Here is a 14,001-nt window from a genome sequence, read left to right on the forward strand (position 1 = left end):
CCAATGCGAGATTTTCTCGCATTGCTCTACTGTGAGAAACTCGCAAGTGAGAAGCAGCCCTTAAGTCATTCTATGTAACTTCAGACTTGTGAGTCCGGATTCTAAGCCGGGAACGGTGGTCCCGTGGCCGTGAGTATAAAACATGCAGACTCCTGGCCAGAATCCGACTAGTTGGTGCGGCCTCGCGTAATACACTTGTGTAGTCATGATCGCCGTTCCCAGGTCAGAAATCGGCGAAATCATGCAGCACATAGTGTGTGTCCTGGGAGCATTCACAAGTCTGCAGTCACATAGACTTATCATTTTTAAGGCTGCCCCTCACTAGAAAGCTATTTTTCTGTATTTTTGAGTCTTTATGGAATGTACATCTCATTTACAAAGTAATAAGTGCCATTAACAGTTTTTGTCCCTCATTAGGACCTCCATGGTTGACGATTTGCTCCTGCCCTATGACTCCTCTAGTACACACGGTCCTAGCCGTAGTCATCGCGAGACCAGGAGCTGTCTGCCTCTTATACATGGGAATACGACACACGAGAAGTGGCCCAGTAATAACGACACCATAAGCCCAATATCTACCACCAGGACTTTTGTGTCAATACTTTCTGGTGGTGTGGAAAAGACGGTTTCTGGCCATTTTACCTTTATAAATGATCCTCTGAGGACTGTGTCTGTGCTGGAGCCTGCAGGACCCGGGAGCTGCAATAAAAACATTACAGCAACGGTAGAGGAAACTGTGAAACACGGCAAATGCATAGTCGCCCAAAATGGAGGATTTTTCAATACTAGCACTAAACAGTGTCTTGGCAATATTGTAAGTAACAGCAGACTGGCACAATCCTCTGGAGGGATCCAAAATGCCCAGTTTGGCATAAGGGCAGATGGTACCATGGTGTTTGGGTGAGTACTGACTTGAATCCTTCACACTCCCATATAATGTTGCGAATGCCTTTAGATCAGGGGTCGGGAACCTTTTTGGTTGAGGGAGCCATGAACACCACATATTTTAAAATGTAATTCCGTGAGGGCCATACTCACCAGGGGGGAGTGGTGGAGGGGCTCAGAAGGTCCCAGGAGGCAGGGTAGGTGATGCTGTGGGCATGGAGAAGGGTGTGTCGCTGCTCAAGAGGGTCAGTGTTCGGAGGGTCCGTGATACTTCTGCGGGCTCGTGGGGTGTCGATCTCGTCAACTGCGGGAGATTCAAAGCAGTCCGCCGGCAGATCAATGGTGCTCGCCGCCACAACACCCCAGGAGCCCGCAGTATCGCCGACTCTGCGCCACCACTGCCGCGCCGGTAAGCCATATGCGGTTTTTAAGACGCACCCCCATTTTTCCCCCAGTTTTGGGGGAAAAAGTGCGTCTTACAAACTGAAAAATATGGTATTTTTTTTTATTAAAGATTCGTCTGCGAGCCAGAAGCAACTATCAAGAGAACCACATGTGGCTCGCGTGCGATAGGTTCCTGACCCCTGTTTTAGAGAGTGATACATTTTATCTACAGTGGTTACATTCAGATTGAGGTTTTAATTTTCCAAAAACCGAGAGCTGGAATCTGATTGGCTGCAGATGGCTCCAGTCCTAGTTTTTGTTTCCAGATATTGGCTCCAGATTAATCGATTGCAACTTTCTTTTTCGCTCCTAATTGGGAGACCCAGACAATTGGGTGTATAGCTATTGCCTCCGGAGGCCACACAAAGTATTACACTTAAAAGTGTAAGGCCCCTCCCCTTCTGGCTATACACCCCCAGTGGGATCACTGGCTCACCAGTTTTGTGCTTTGTGCGAAGGAGGCAACACATCCACGCATAGCTCCACTGTTTAGTCAGCAGCAGCTGCTGACTATGTCGGATGGAAGAAAAGAGGGCCCATACAGGGCTCCCAGCATGCTCCCTTCTCACCCCACTTCATGTCGGAGGTGTTTGTTAAGGTTGAGGTACCCATTGCGGGTACGGAGGCTGGAGCCCACATGCTGCTTCCTTCCCCATCCCTTTTTACAGGGCTCTGGGTGAAGTGGGATTCTATCGGTCTCCAGGCACTGAGACCGTGCTCCATCCACAGCCCCTGGTATCTGCTGGACATGGAGCGGAGTATCTTCAGGGACATGGCCCTGCTACATGGAGGTACTCTGTGTCCCTGTGGGGACCGCGCAGACACACGGCAGCACTGCTGGGTGTGTTAGTGCGCCAGGGACAGCGGCGCTGTCCGCACTAGTGCCATCGCACACCACAGCGTTGCTGGGTGTGTTAGTGTATTGGGTGACTACTGCGCTAACCGCCGCTGCCATTTTTATTTAAGGCGCCGCTGGGATTTGTGGTGCGTCGGGGACTTCCGCGCCGGCCAGCACTGATATGCCGGCCGCGCTTATTAACTCGAGTCCCCGGCTTCTGGGCCTAGTCTCCCTTCGTTACCGCCCACAGGCCTGACAGTCAGGGTAGGGGCGTGACGCTGCATAGCACAGCAGCGCTGAGAGCTGGAGTATGTTTTGCATACTCCACCCCTCTCACTGTGTGCACTGTGAAACCGGATTCCCGCACTTTCTCAGGCACGCCCACGGCTTCCTTCTCTACAAGGACGCCGGCAGCCATTAGTGTCAGTTTCTGTACGATACAGAGACAAGTGTGGAAGACCCTGGCATTCTGATAGTCACACAATCGCTGCAACAGGCGTTAAGCAGCACCTGTGGTGCTAACCCCACTAGTGCAGAAGTGCACTTATAGATATGCTTGTACTATATACATTGCACTGTTTGGTCGCACGTTGTATATACCCTCCTGGATTGTGCGGAGGAGTTATCAGCATATTCTCTGTGTAAAACAAAGGTGCAGAACCACATGTTTTTCTATGCAGCCGGTACAGCATGTACGGCTATACGGCCGGCAGGTTACATAGACCCCCATTATATCCAACTCAGCCGGAGTCTCTGCTAATGGCCAGAGGATGAGGACGGTGTCTGCAGTATTTACTGACAGATTTTCTGAGACTATGGCTATGATACTAGAAGCCTAGCAGTCCGGACATGTCTCTCACAACATGGGCACTGTTGAATCATTGATCCATGGCCCCCCTCAGTGTGAACAACTAACAGCTCCGGGAATGTCACTCGCATCCCAGAGTCACGGCTCTGCACAGACGTCAGTCCCAGACAGCCTAAGCGGGCTCACTATGAGCGGCCCTCGGTTTCATCAGGGTCCTAGCGGAAGGACTCTCTGTGTAATGAGGCGGAAGTAGCGGCTCAGGATTCTGATCCTGAGACCGCTCTCAATCTGGATACACCTAATGGTGACGCCATAGTGAATAATCTTATAGCGTCCATCAATAGAATGTTGGTTATTTCTCACCCAGCTCCTCCAGTGGAGGAGTCAGCTTCACGTATTTTTCTGGACCACTCTGCCTTCAGAGAGGCAGTCCAGGAACACCACACTTATCCAGATATGCGCTTCTCCAAACGGCTTAGGATACACGTTATCCCTGCCCCCTGACGTGGTCAAGGACTGGACCCAGTGTCCCAAGCGGCATCCTCCAATCTCCAGGCTTGTAGCTAGATCCATAGTTGCAGTGGGAGATGGAGCTGCACTTAAAGATGCCACTGACAGACAGATGGATCTCTGGTCTAAATCCATCTATGAGACTGTCGGCGCACCGTTGGCTCCAGCATTCTCACCCTTGGGGCACTCCAAGCTATTTCAGCTTGTCTTACACAGATTGACACGGTTACACGTACATCTGTGCCGCAGGTGGCATCCTTAACCTCTCAAATGTCTGCATTTGTTTCTTACGCGATTCAGGTTGCCCTAGACTCTGCGAACCGTACGGCAGTAGCCTCCGCTGCTCCGTGTTTTTAAGCAGAGCCTGGTCTGCTCGTTAAGTGAATGGAAGGCAGATTCTGCTTCCAAAAAAGGTTGCTTAACCAGTTGCCTTTTTCTGCTGACCGACTGTTTGGTGAGCGTTTGGATGTAACCATTAAACAGTCCAGGGGTAAGGATTCATCCTTTCCTCAGCCCGGACACAACAAACCCCAACAGAGCAGGAGGCAGTCGTGGTTTCGGTCTTTTCGAGGCTCGGGCAGGTCCCATTTTTCCTCGTCCAATGTGGACTCAAAGGGATCAGAGGAGCTCAGATTCTTGGCGGGCTCAGTCACGCCCAAAAAAGAGACAGTCTGAAAACCCGCTTCCAAGGCGGCTTCCTCATGACTTGCGGCCTCCTCTCTCCGCATCCTCGGTCGGTAGCAGGCTCACCCGCCTTGGCGATATTTAGCTGACATAGGTCAATGACCGTTGGGTGTGAGACATTCTGTCTCACGGGTACAGGATAGAGCTCACTTCTCGTCCTCCAACTCGATTCTTCAGAACTTCTCCACCTCCCGGCCGAGCCGCTGCTCTTCTGCAAACAGGGTGCACTCTATAGGCAGAAAGAGTGATGACCCCCGTTCCTCTTCAGGAACAAGGTCACGGTTTTTACCCCAAATTATTTGCGGTGCCTATAAGAACGGGCCGTTCCGTCCCGTTCTGGATCTAAAACTGCTCAGCAAGCTCGTGGACACCAGGCGGTTCCGGATGGAATCCCTCCGCCATGTCATCGCCTCAATGTCCCAAGGAGATTTCCTAGCATCATTAGGCATCAAGGATGCTTATCCACACGTGCCGATTGATCCAGAGCACTAGCGTTTCTACGCTTCGTTATAGGAGACGAACACCTTCTGTTCGTAGCTCTACCTTCCGGCTAGCGACAGTCCCACTGGTCTTCGCCAAGGTCAGGGCAGCAGTAGTCACAGTCCTGCACTCTCAGGGTCACTCTGTGATCCCATATTTAGACGATCTACTTGTCAAGGCACTCTCTTAGGAAACATGCCGACACTGCCCGAACGTTGCGCTGGAGACTCTCTAGAGTTTTGGGTGGATCATCAACTTTTTGAAGTCAGATCCGACCCCGACCCTATCGCTAACATATCTAGGCATGGAGTTTCATACTCTCTCAGCGATAGTGAAGCTTCCGCTAGACAAACAGCATTCACTACGGGCTGCAATCTCTTCTTTAAGAACCAGTCGCACACATTGAGACGCCTCATGCACTTCCTACGTAAGATGGTAGCAATGGAGGCAGTTCTTTTCGCGCAGTTTCATCTGCGTCCACTACAATGTGACATTCTCCGCCAATGGGACGGGGAGTCGACCTCCCTCAACAGAGTCGTCTTTCTTTCTCAGGCGGCCAAGGAATCTCTACGGTGGTGGCTTCTTCCCACCTCATGGTCAAAAAGAAGGTCCTTCCTATCCCCATCCTGGGCGATAGTTACGACAGACGCGAGTCTATCAGGGTGGGGAGCAGTTTTTCTCCACCACAGCGCTCAGGGTACGTGGACTCAGCAAGAGTCCACCCTTCAGATCAATGTTCTTGAACACAGAGCAGTGTATCTTACCCTACAAACCTTCCAACAGCAGCTGGACAGCAAGCAAATCCGACTTCAGTCGGACAACTCCACAGCGGTGGCATACATCAACCACCAAGGAAGAACGCGCAACCGGCAAGCCTTCCAGGAAGTCCGGCAGGTTCTGATGTGGGTGGAAGACACGGCATCCACCATATCCACAGTTCACATCCCAGGCGTGGAAAACTAGGAAGCTGACTTCCTAAGTCGCCGGGGTGTGGCCGAAAGGGTATGGTCTCTTCACCCGGACGGGTTTCGGGAGATCTGGCGCCGCTGACAGAGGCCGGACGTCGATCTAATGGCGTCACGGCACAACAACAACTGTGCCAGCTTCATGGCACGGTTTCACAATCACGAGCTCTGGCGGCAGACGCCTTAGTTCAGCATTGGTCGCAGTTCCAGCTACCTTATGTGCCACCTCTGGCATTGTTGCCCAGAGTGCTGCGCTAGATCAGGACCGACTGCGGCCGCGCCATCCTCGTCGCTACAGATTGGCCGAGGATGTTGTGGTTCCCGGTTCTGTGGTGCCTCACGGTAGGCTAACCGGGGGCACTACCAGACCAATCAGACTGGCTGTCTCAAGGGCCATTCTTCCATTTGAATTCTACGGCCCTCAACCTGATGGTGTGGCATTGAGTCCTGGAACCTAGTGTCGTCAGGATTACCTCAGGACGTGGTTGCCACCATGAGACAGGCTAGCATACCAACGTCCGCCAAGATTGACCACAGGACGTGGAAGATATTCTTATCTCGGTGCTCGGCGCAGGGTGTTTCTCCCTGGCCGGTTGCATCGTCTATGTTTCCTTCCTTCCTGCAATCTAGGTTGGAAAAAGGGTTGTCGCTCAGTTCCCTTTAGGGACAAGTCTCAGCGCTATCTGTATTTTTTCAGAAACGACTTCCTCAGGTACGCACGTTCCTACGGGGAGTTTGTCGTCTCAGCACTCCGTACAAGCGGCCGTTAGAGCCCTGGGATCTGAACAAGGTTCTAATTGCTCTCCAGATGCCGCCTTTCGAGCCTTTGAAAGAGGTCTCCCTTCCCGCTTTTCTCGGGAAGTGGCCTTCTAGTAACGGTCTCGTCTCCTAGGAGAGTTTCCGAGCTAGCAACGCTCTCATACAAATCTCCCTTCCTGGTCCTTCACCAGGACAGGGTAGTTCTGCGTCCGATTCCGGAATTTCTCCCTAAGGTGGTATCCCACTTTCATATCAATCAGGATATCACCTCACCTTCTTTGTGTCCTCGTCCAGTCCATCAATTTCAGAAGGATTTGCATCTGTTGGTTCTGGTGAGAGCACTCAGGTTCTACTTCCCGCATGGCGCTCCTGCGCCACCCGGATGCACTCTTTGTCCTTGTCGCTGGTCGGCGTAAACAGTCGCAAGCTTCTGAATCCACCCTGGCTCGGGGGATCGAGGAACCAATTCTTGAAACCTACAGTTCTACTGGGCTTCTGGTTCTCTCAAGGCTGAAGGCCCATTCTACCAGAGCCGTGGGTGCATCCTGGGCATTACGGCACCAGGCTACGGCTCAGCAGGTGTGTCAGGCACCTACCTGATTGAGTCTGCATACTTTTACCAAGCATTTTCAGGTGCATACCTACGCTTCGGCAGACGCCAGCCTAGGTAGATAAGTCCTTCAGGCGGCGATTGCCCACCTGTAGGAAAGGGCTGTTTGACGGCCCTATCACGAGGTATTCTTTTACCCACCCAGGGACTGCTTTTGGACGTCCCAATTGTCTGGGTCTCCCAATTAGGAGCGAAAAAGAAGAAGGGAATTTTGTTTACTTACCGTAAATTCCTTTTCTTCTAGCTCCAATTGGGAGACCCAGCACCCGCCCTGTTTTCTCGGGGTTTTTCTGTTTTTTCGGGTACACATGTTGTTCATGTGGTATGGTTCAGTTCTCCGATGTTTCCTCGGATTGAATTGGTCTTTAAACCAGTTATTGGCTTTCCTCCTTCTTGCTTTGGCACTAAAACTGGTGAGCCAGTGATCCCACTGGGGGTGTATAGCCAGAAGGGGAGGGGCCTTACACTTTTAAGTGTAATACTTTGTGTGGCCTCCGGAGGCAATAGCTATACACCCAATTGTCTGGGTCTCCCAATTGGAGCTAGAAGAAAAGGAATTTACGGTAAGTAAACAAAATTCCCTTCTTTTAAAAACTTGCTGAACTTTTGCTTAAAAGATATACTCCAGTTCCCCCTAATTCTTTTGGTACATATAGTTATATAGGTATAGTTGTCTGTGACATTTTAATGGAACAAGCAATTCTTTTACTATAAAAAGGCTCAAGTGAAAAATGAAAGAGCATTTCTTATTTTACACCAAATTCATGAACTATGCAGAGTCCTTGTGGCTCCATGCTACATAGCCCTGGGTAGTATGTACAGTTAGGTCCAGAAATATTTGGACAGTGACACAATTTTCGCGAGTTGGGCTCTGCATGCCACCACATTGGATTTGACATGAAACCTCTACAACAGAATTCAAGTGCAGATTGTAACGTTTAATTTGAAGGTTTGAACAAAAATATCTGATAGAAATTGTAGGAATTGTACACATTTCTTTACAAACACTCCACATTTTAGGAGGTCAAAAGTAATTGGACAAATAAACCAAACCCAAAAAAAATTTTAGTTTCAATATTTTGTTGCGAATCCTTTGGAGGCAATCACTGACTTAAGTCTGGAACCCATGGACATCACCAAATGCTGGGTTTCCTCCTTCTTAATGCTTTGCCAGGCCTTTACAGCCGCAGCCTTCAGGTCTTGCTTGTTTGTGGGTCTTTCCGTCTTAAGTCTGGATTTGAGCAAGTGAAATGCATGCTCAATTGGGTTAAGATCTGGTGATTGACTTGGCCATTGCAGAATGTTCCAGTTTTTTGCACTCATGAACTCCTGGGTAGCTTTGGCTGTATGCTTGGGGTCATTGTCCATCTGTACTATGAAGCGCCGTCCGATCAACTTTGCGGCATTTGGCTGAATCTGGGCTGAAAGTATATCCCGGTACTCTTCAGAATTCATCCGGCTACTCTTGTCTGCTGTTATGTCATCAATAAACACAAGTGACCCAGTGCCATTGAAAGCCATGCATGCCCATGCCATCACGTTGCCTCCACCATGTTTTACAGAGGATGAGGTGTGCCTTGGATCATGTGCCGTTCCCTTTCTTCTCCAAACTTTTTTCTTCCCATCATTCTGGTACAGGTTGATCTTGGTCTCATCTGTCCATAGAATACTTTTCCAGAACTGAGCTGGCTTCATGAGGTGTTTTTCAGCAAATTTAACTCTGGCCTGTCTATTTTTGGAATTGATGAATGGTTTGCATCTAGATGTGAACCCTTTTGTATTTACTTTCATGGAGTCTACTCTTTACTGTTGACTTAGAGACAGATACACCTACTTCACTGAGAATGTTCTGGACTTCAGTTGATGTTGTGAATGGGTTCTTCTTCACCAAAGAAAGTATGCGGCGATCATCCACCACTGTTGTCATCCGTGGACGCCCAGGCATTTTTGAGTTCCCAAGCTCACCAGTCAATTCCTTTTTTCTCAGAATGTACCCGACTGTTGATTTTGCTACTCCAAGCATGTCTGCTATCTCTCTGATGGATTTTTTCTTTTTTTTCAGCCTCAGGATGTTCTGCTTCACCTCAATTGAGAGTTCCTTAGACCGCATGTTGTCTGGTCACAGCAACAGCTTCCAAATGCAAAACCACACACCTGTAATCAACCCCAGACCTTTTAACTACTTCATTGATTACAGGTTAACGAGGGAGACGCCTTCAGAGTTAATTGCAGCCCTTAGAGTCCCTTGTCCAATTACTTTTGGTCCCTTGAAAAAGAGGAGGCTATGCATTACAGAGCTATGATTCCTAAACCCTTTCTCCGATTTGGATGTGAAAACTCTCATTGCAGCTGGGAGTGTGCACTTTCAGCCCATATTATATATATAATTGAATTTCTGAACATGTTTTTGTAAACAGCTAAAATAACAAAACTTGTGTCACTGTCCAAATATTTCTGAACCTAACTGTATATATAGTAAGATATTCAGGGGAGATTTCTAATAGGCTATGCAAAGTAAAATTGGAGTAGTTGCACATAACCAGTTAGACTGGTATTGGCTTCTCTTTTGCACAGTTTTAGGCATCTCCTTTATAGAATTAATATTACGTATCAATGTTTTGGCAAGAAGAGAAATCCCTGCTCATGATGTACCTGCCTGTCCTGTAGGTATTTATCAGAAGAGGAGGTGGAGAGTACCGAAAACCCCTTTGTGCAGCTGGTGAGTGGCGTTGTGTGGCTTCTACGCAATAGAGAAGTGTACATCGAACAAAGCATAAAAGTGGAATGTGACGAGACTCAGAACACGGGTAAGTGGAAACCCTGATTTCCCAACCTCATCTATTCACCCTTTGGACTGTACGCCTAAGGCCATGTGCACATATTCAGTATTTGTTGAGTTTTTTTACCTCCAGTATTTGTAGTCAAAACTAGGAGTGGAACAATAAGAGGAAAAGTACACCGTGTGCAGAATTATTAGGCAAGTTGTATTTTAGAGGATTTTTTTTATTATTGATCAACAACTATGTTCTCAATCAACCCAAAAGACTCATAAATATCAAAGCTTAATATTTTTGGAAGTTAGAGTGGGGTTTTTTTAGATTTGGCTCTTAGGAGGATATCTGTTTGTGCAGGTAACTATTACTGTGCAGAATTATTAGGCAACTTAACAAAAACCAAATCTATTCCCATCTCACTTGTTTATTTTCACCAGGTAAACCAATATAACTGCACAAATTTATAAATAAACATTTCTGACATACAAAAACCCAGAAAATTAGTGAACAATATAGCCACCTTTCTTTATGATGACACTCAACAGCCTACCATCCATAGATTCTGTCAGTTGCTTGATTTGTTTACGATCAGCATTGCATGCAGCAGCCACCACAGCCTCCCACACACTGTTTTCCCTCCCTGTAGATCTCACATTTTATGAGGGACCACAGGTTCTCTATGGGGTTCAGATAAGGTGAACAAGGGGGCCATGTCATTATTTTTTCATCTTTTAGACCTTTACTGGCCAGCCATGCTGTAGAGTAGTTGGATGCATGTGATGGAGCTTTGTCCTGCATGAAAATCATGTGTTTCTTGAACAATACCAACTTCTTCCTGTACCACTGCTTGAAGAAGTTGTCTTCCAGAAACTGACAGTGGGTCTGGGAGTTGAGCTTCACTCCATCCTCAACCCGAAAAGGTCCCACAAGTTCATCTTTGATGATACCAACCCATACCAGTACCCCACCTCCACCTTGCTGGCGTAGGAGTCTGAGTGGATCCCTCTGCCCTTTACTGATACAGCCTCTGGCCCATTCATCTGACCCATCAAGAGTCGCTCTCATTTCATCAGTCCATAAAACCTTTGAAAAATCAGTCTTAAGATATTTCTTGGCCCAGTCTTGACGTTTTATCTTATGTTTCTTGTTCAAAGGTGGTCATTTTTCAGCCTTCCTTACCTTGGCCATGTCCCTGAGTATGGCACACCTTGTGCTTTTTGATACTCAAGTAACGTTGTAGCTCTGAAATATGGCCAAACTGGTGGCAAATGGCATCTTGGCAGCTTCATGCTTGATTTTCCTCAATTCATGGGCAGTTCTTTTGCACCTTTTTTTACCCAACACGCTTCTTGTGACACTGTTGGCTATTTGCCATGAAACGCTTGATTGTTCGGTGATCACGCTTCAAAAGTTTGGTAATTCCAAGACTGCTGCATCCCTCTGCAAGACATCTCACAATTTTGGACTTTTCGGAGCCCGTCAAATCTCTCTTCTGACCCATTTTGCCAAATGAAAGGAAGTTTCCTAATAATTAAGCACACCTTATATAGGGTGTTGATGTCATTACACCACAATTTACTTAATTGGTAGTTGGCTCTCAAGCCTATACAGCTTATAGTAGGACAACATGGATAAAAAGTATCATGTGATCAAAATACTCATTTGCCTAATAATTCTGAACACAGTGTATAATAGAAACACGGGCACCACTTCTGTATTTATCACCCACTCCTGGTTTTGCCTTACAAATACAGTGGAACCTTGGATAATGAGTAACCCAGTTAGCGAGTATTGCACTTAACGAGCAAAGCTTGCTGTAATAAATTTGCAACTCACTTTACGAGCAAGCTTTGCCGTACGAGCAATATACTCACTGCACATTCTTACGGTTCCGTACATCCACTGCGCTCTCACCAGCTCTTACAGTCAGCATAAACACACACATATCATGCTCACCTTACCTTCCGTTCCATCGCCGGCCTCATGGTTCTTGTGTTCGCCGCTACAGGATGTGTATCGGTAACCATCGCAACGAGGGAGGAACTTCCGCTGTCAGCCGCTACTCAAAGGCAGCGCGCTGACCAATCAGAGGCAAGCGGCTCCTGCCTTTGACATCAGTACTCTGGCAGCGGAAGGTCCTCTCTCGTCGCGATGGTTACCCGATACACATCCTGTACTGGCGAACTACAAGATCCAAGAGGCCGGCGATGGAACAGAAGGTAAGGTGAACATAGTGTGTGTGTGTGTGTGTAATGGCACAATAGAGGACCAGGATGGGACATTTCACAAGTTGTGGAACGAATTGTCTGCATTGCAATGATTTCCTATGGGAAATCTTGCTTTGCTAGACGAGTAACTTGGTTAACAAGCACACTCCCAGAACGGATTGTTCTCTTTAACCAAGGTTCCACTGTACTGATATAAAAAACCTCACCAAATGGTCAATTTGTGCACGTGGCCTATGTGTACAACGGTCATCCTGAAGAAGTTATGTCTTCCATGGGTAAAAAGGGAGATGGATATATATATATAATATATATATATATATATATATATATATATATAATTAGTACAGACCAACAGTTTGGACACACCTTTTAATCAATTATTAAGAGGAGACTTTGTGCAGCAGGCCTTCATGGTATAATAGCTTCTAGGAAACCACTGCTAAGGACAGGCAACAAGCAGAAGAGACTTGTTTGGGCTAAAGAACACAAGGAAGGGACATTAGAGCAGTGGAAATCTGTGCTTTGGTCTGAGGAGTCCAAATTTGAGATCTTTGGATCCAACCACCGTGTCTTTGTAGAGAAGGTGAACGGATAGACTCTACATGCCTGGTTCGCACCGTGAAGCATGGAGGAGGAGGTGTGATGGTGTGGGGGTGCTTTGCTGCTGACACTGTTTAGGATTTATTCAAAATTGAAGGCATACTGAACCAGCATGGCTACCACAGCATCTTGTAGTGGCATGCTATTCCATCCGGTTTGCGTTTAGTTGGACCATCATTTATTTTTCAACAGGACAATGACCCCAAACACACCTTTAGGCTGTGTAAGGGCTATTTGACTAAGAAGGAGCATGATGGGGTGCTACGCCAGATGACCTGGCCTCCACAGTCACCAGACCTGAACCCAATCGAGATGGTTTGGAGTGAGCTGGACCGCAGAGTGAAGGCAAAAGGGCCAACAAGTGCTAAGCATCTCTGGGAACGCCTTCAAGACTGTTGGAAAACCATTTCCGGTGACTACCTCTTGAAGCTCATCAAGAGAATGCCAAGATTGTGCAAAGTAGTAATGAAAGCAAAAGGTGGTTACTTTGAAGAACCTAGAATATAAGACATATTTTCAGTTGTTTCACACTTTTTAAGTATTTCATTCCACATGTTTTAATTCATAGTGTTGATGCCTTCAATGTGAATCTACAATTTTTAGAATCATGAAAATAAAGAAAACTCTTTGAATGAGCAAATGAGGTGTGTCCAAACATTTGGCCTGTACTGTGTGTGTATGTGTTTGTACACACACACACACATATATATATATATATATATATATATATATATATATATATAATGGTTGTAGTATATGTTTGTATATGTTGTTCATGATCTTTATATTTGTATTCCTTTTCTTTTCATTTTTCCTTAGGTGCATTTGAACACTTTGTGAATGTGATCTCCGCTCGGACAGCTGTTGGCCATGATAATGATGGCCGGCTTGTTCTGTTCCATGTCGATGGCCAGACTGGAGACAGAGGGTAAGTCTTTCGTGTTAAAGATGTGGAAAAGAGCAGTAAGATTCATCAAGAACAACTAATAGGTTAAATAATTAAAACAAACCCTATACCCTCCTCGTCAGTTCCATGGTCTCTGCTTACTTCCTGCAGCGTTCACATGATTTACTTTATTTATATGAGCACTGCAGCCAATCGCTGGCCCGAGCGGTGATAACAGCATTTTTGGCATGTGACCGATGAGGCTGAAAGTATAGGAGGATAATGGCTGAGCCGATTTGTCTTGCACTTGTATATCATAATATATATGTTATATCTGCAATTGTATTATTTCGTCACATGAACTTCTTTTCATTCTTTAGTATGAGCCTGTGGGAAGTGGCTGATTTTCTAAAGAAGCAAGGAGTCATTAATGCTATAAACCTGGATGGAGGAGGCTCTGCTACTCTGGTTCTTAACGGATCACTTGCCAGCTATCCATCCGATCACTGGTGTGTGTGAGTAATTGAATT

At 46.9% G+C, this 14,001-nt stretch overlaps 1 protein-coding gene across 4 annotated transcripts in view; it reads left to right on the forward strand.

The window, feature by feature from the left end:
* The window catches only part of NAGPA (N-acetylglucosamine-1-phosphodiester alpha-N-acetylglucosaminidase), a 46,485-nt gene that overhangs the window by 11,557 nt on the left and 20,927 nt on the right, over window positions 1–14,001 (forward strand). For 2 of the 4 annotated variants that reach the window (XM_075335314.1, XM_075335316.1), the window contains exons 2-5: window positions 418–900; window positions 9,651–9,790; window positions 13,405–13,513; window positions 13,852–13,986. In XM_075335314.1, the coding sequence (XP_075191429.1) occupies window positions 418–900; window positions 9,651–9,790; window positions 13,405–13,513; window positions 13,852–13,986 (867 nt within the window). Of the gene's footprint in view, window positions 1–400; window positions 901–9,650; window positions 9,791–13,404; window positions 13,514–13,851; window positions 13,987–14,001 lie in introns of all 4 variants that reach the window. The other 2 variants (XM_075335313.1, XM_075335315.1) reach the window with 2 other exon arrangements.

This window comes from Anomaloglossus baeobatrachus, chromosome 2 (genome assembly GCF_048569485.1).
Source record: "Anomaloglossus baeobatrachus isolate aAnoBae1 chromosome 2, aAnoBae1.hap1, whole genome shotgun sequence".
NCBI classification, from domain to species: domain Eukaryota; kingdom Metazoa; phylum Chordata; class Amphibia; order Anura; family Aromobatidae; genus Anomaloglossus; species Anomaloglossus baeobatrachus.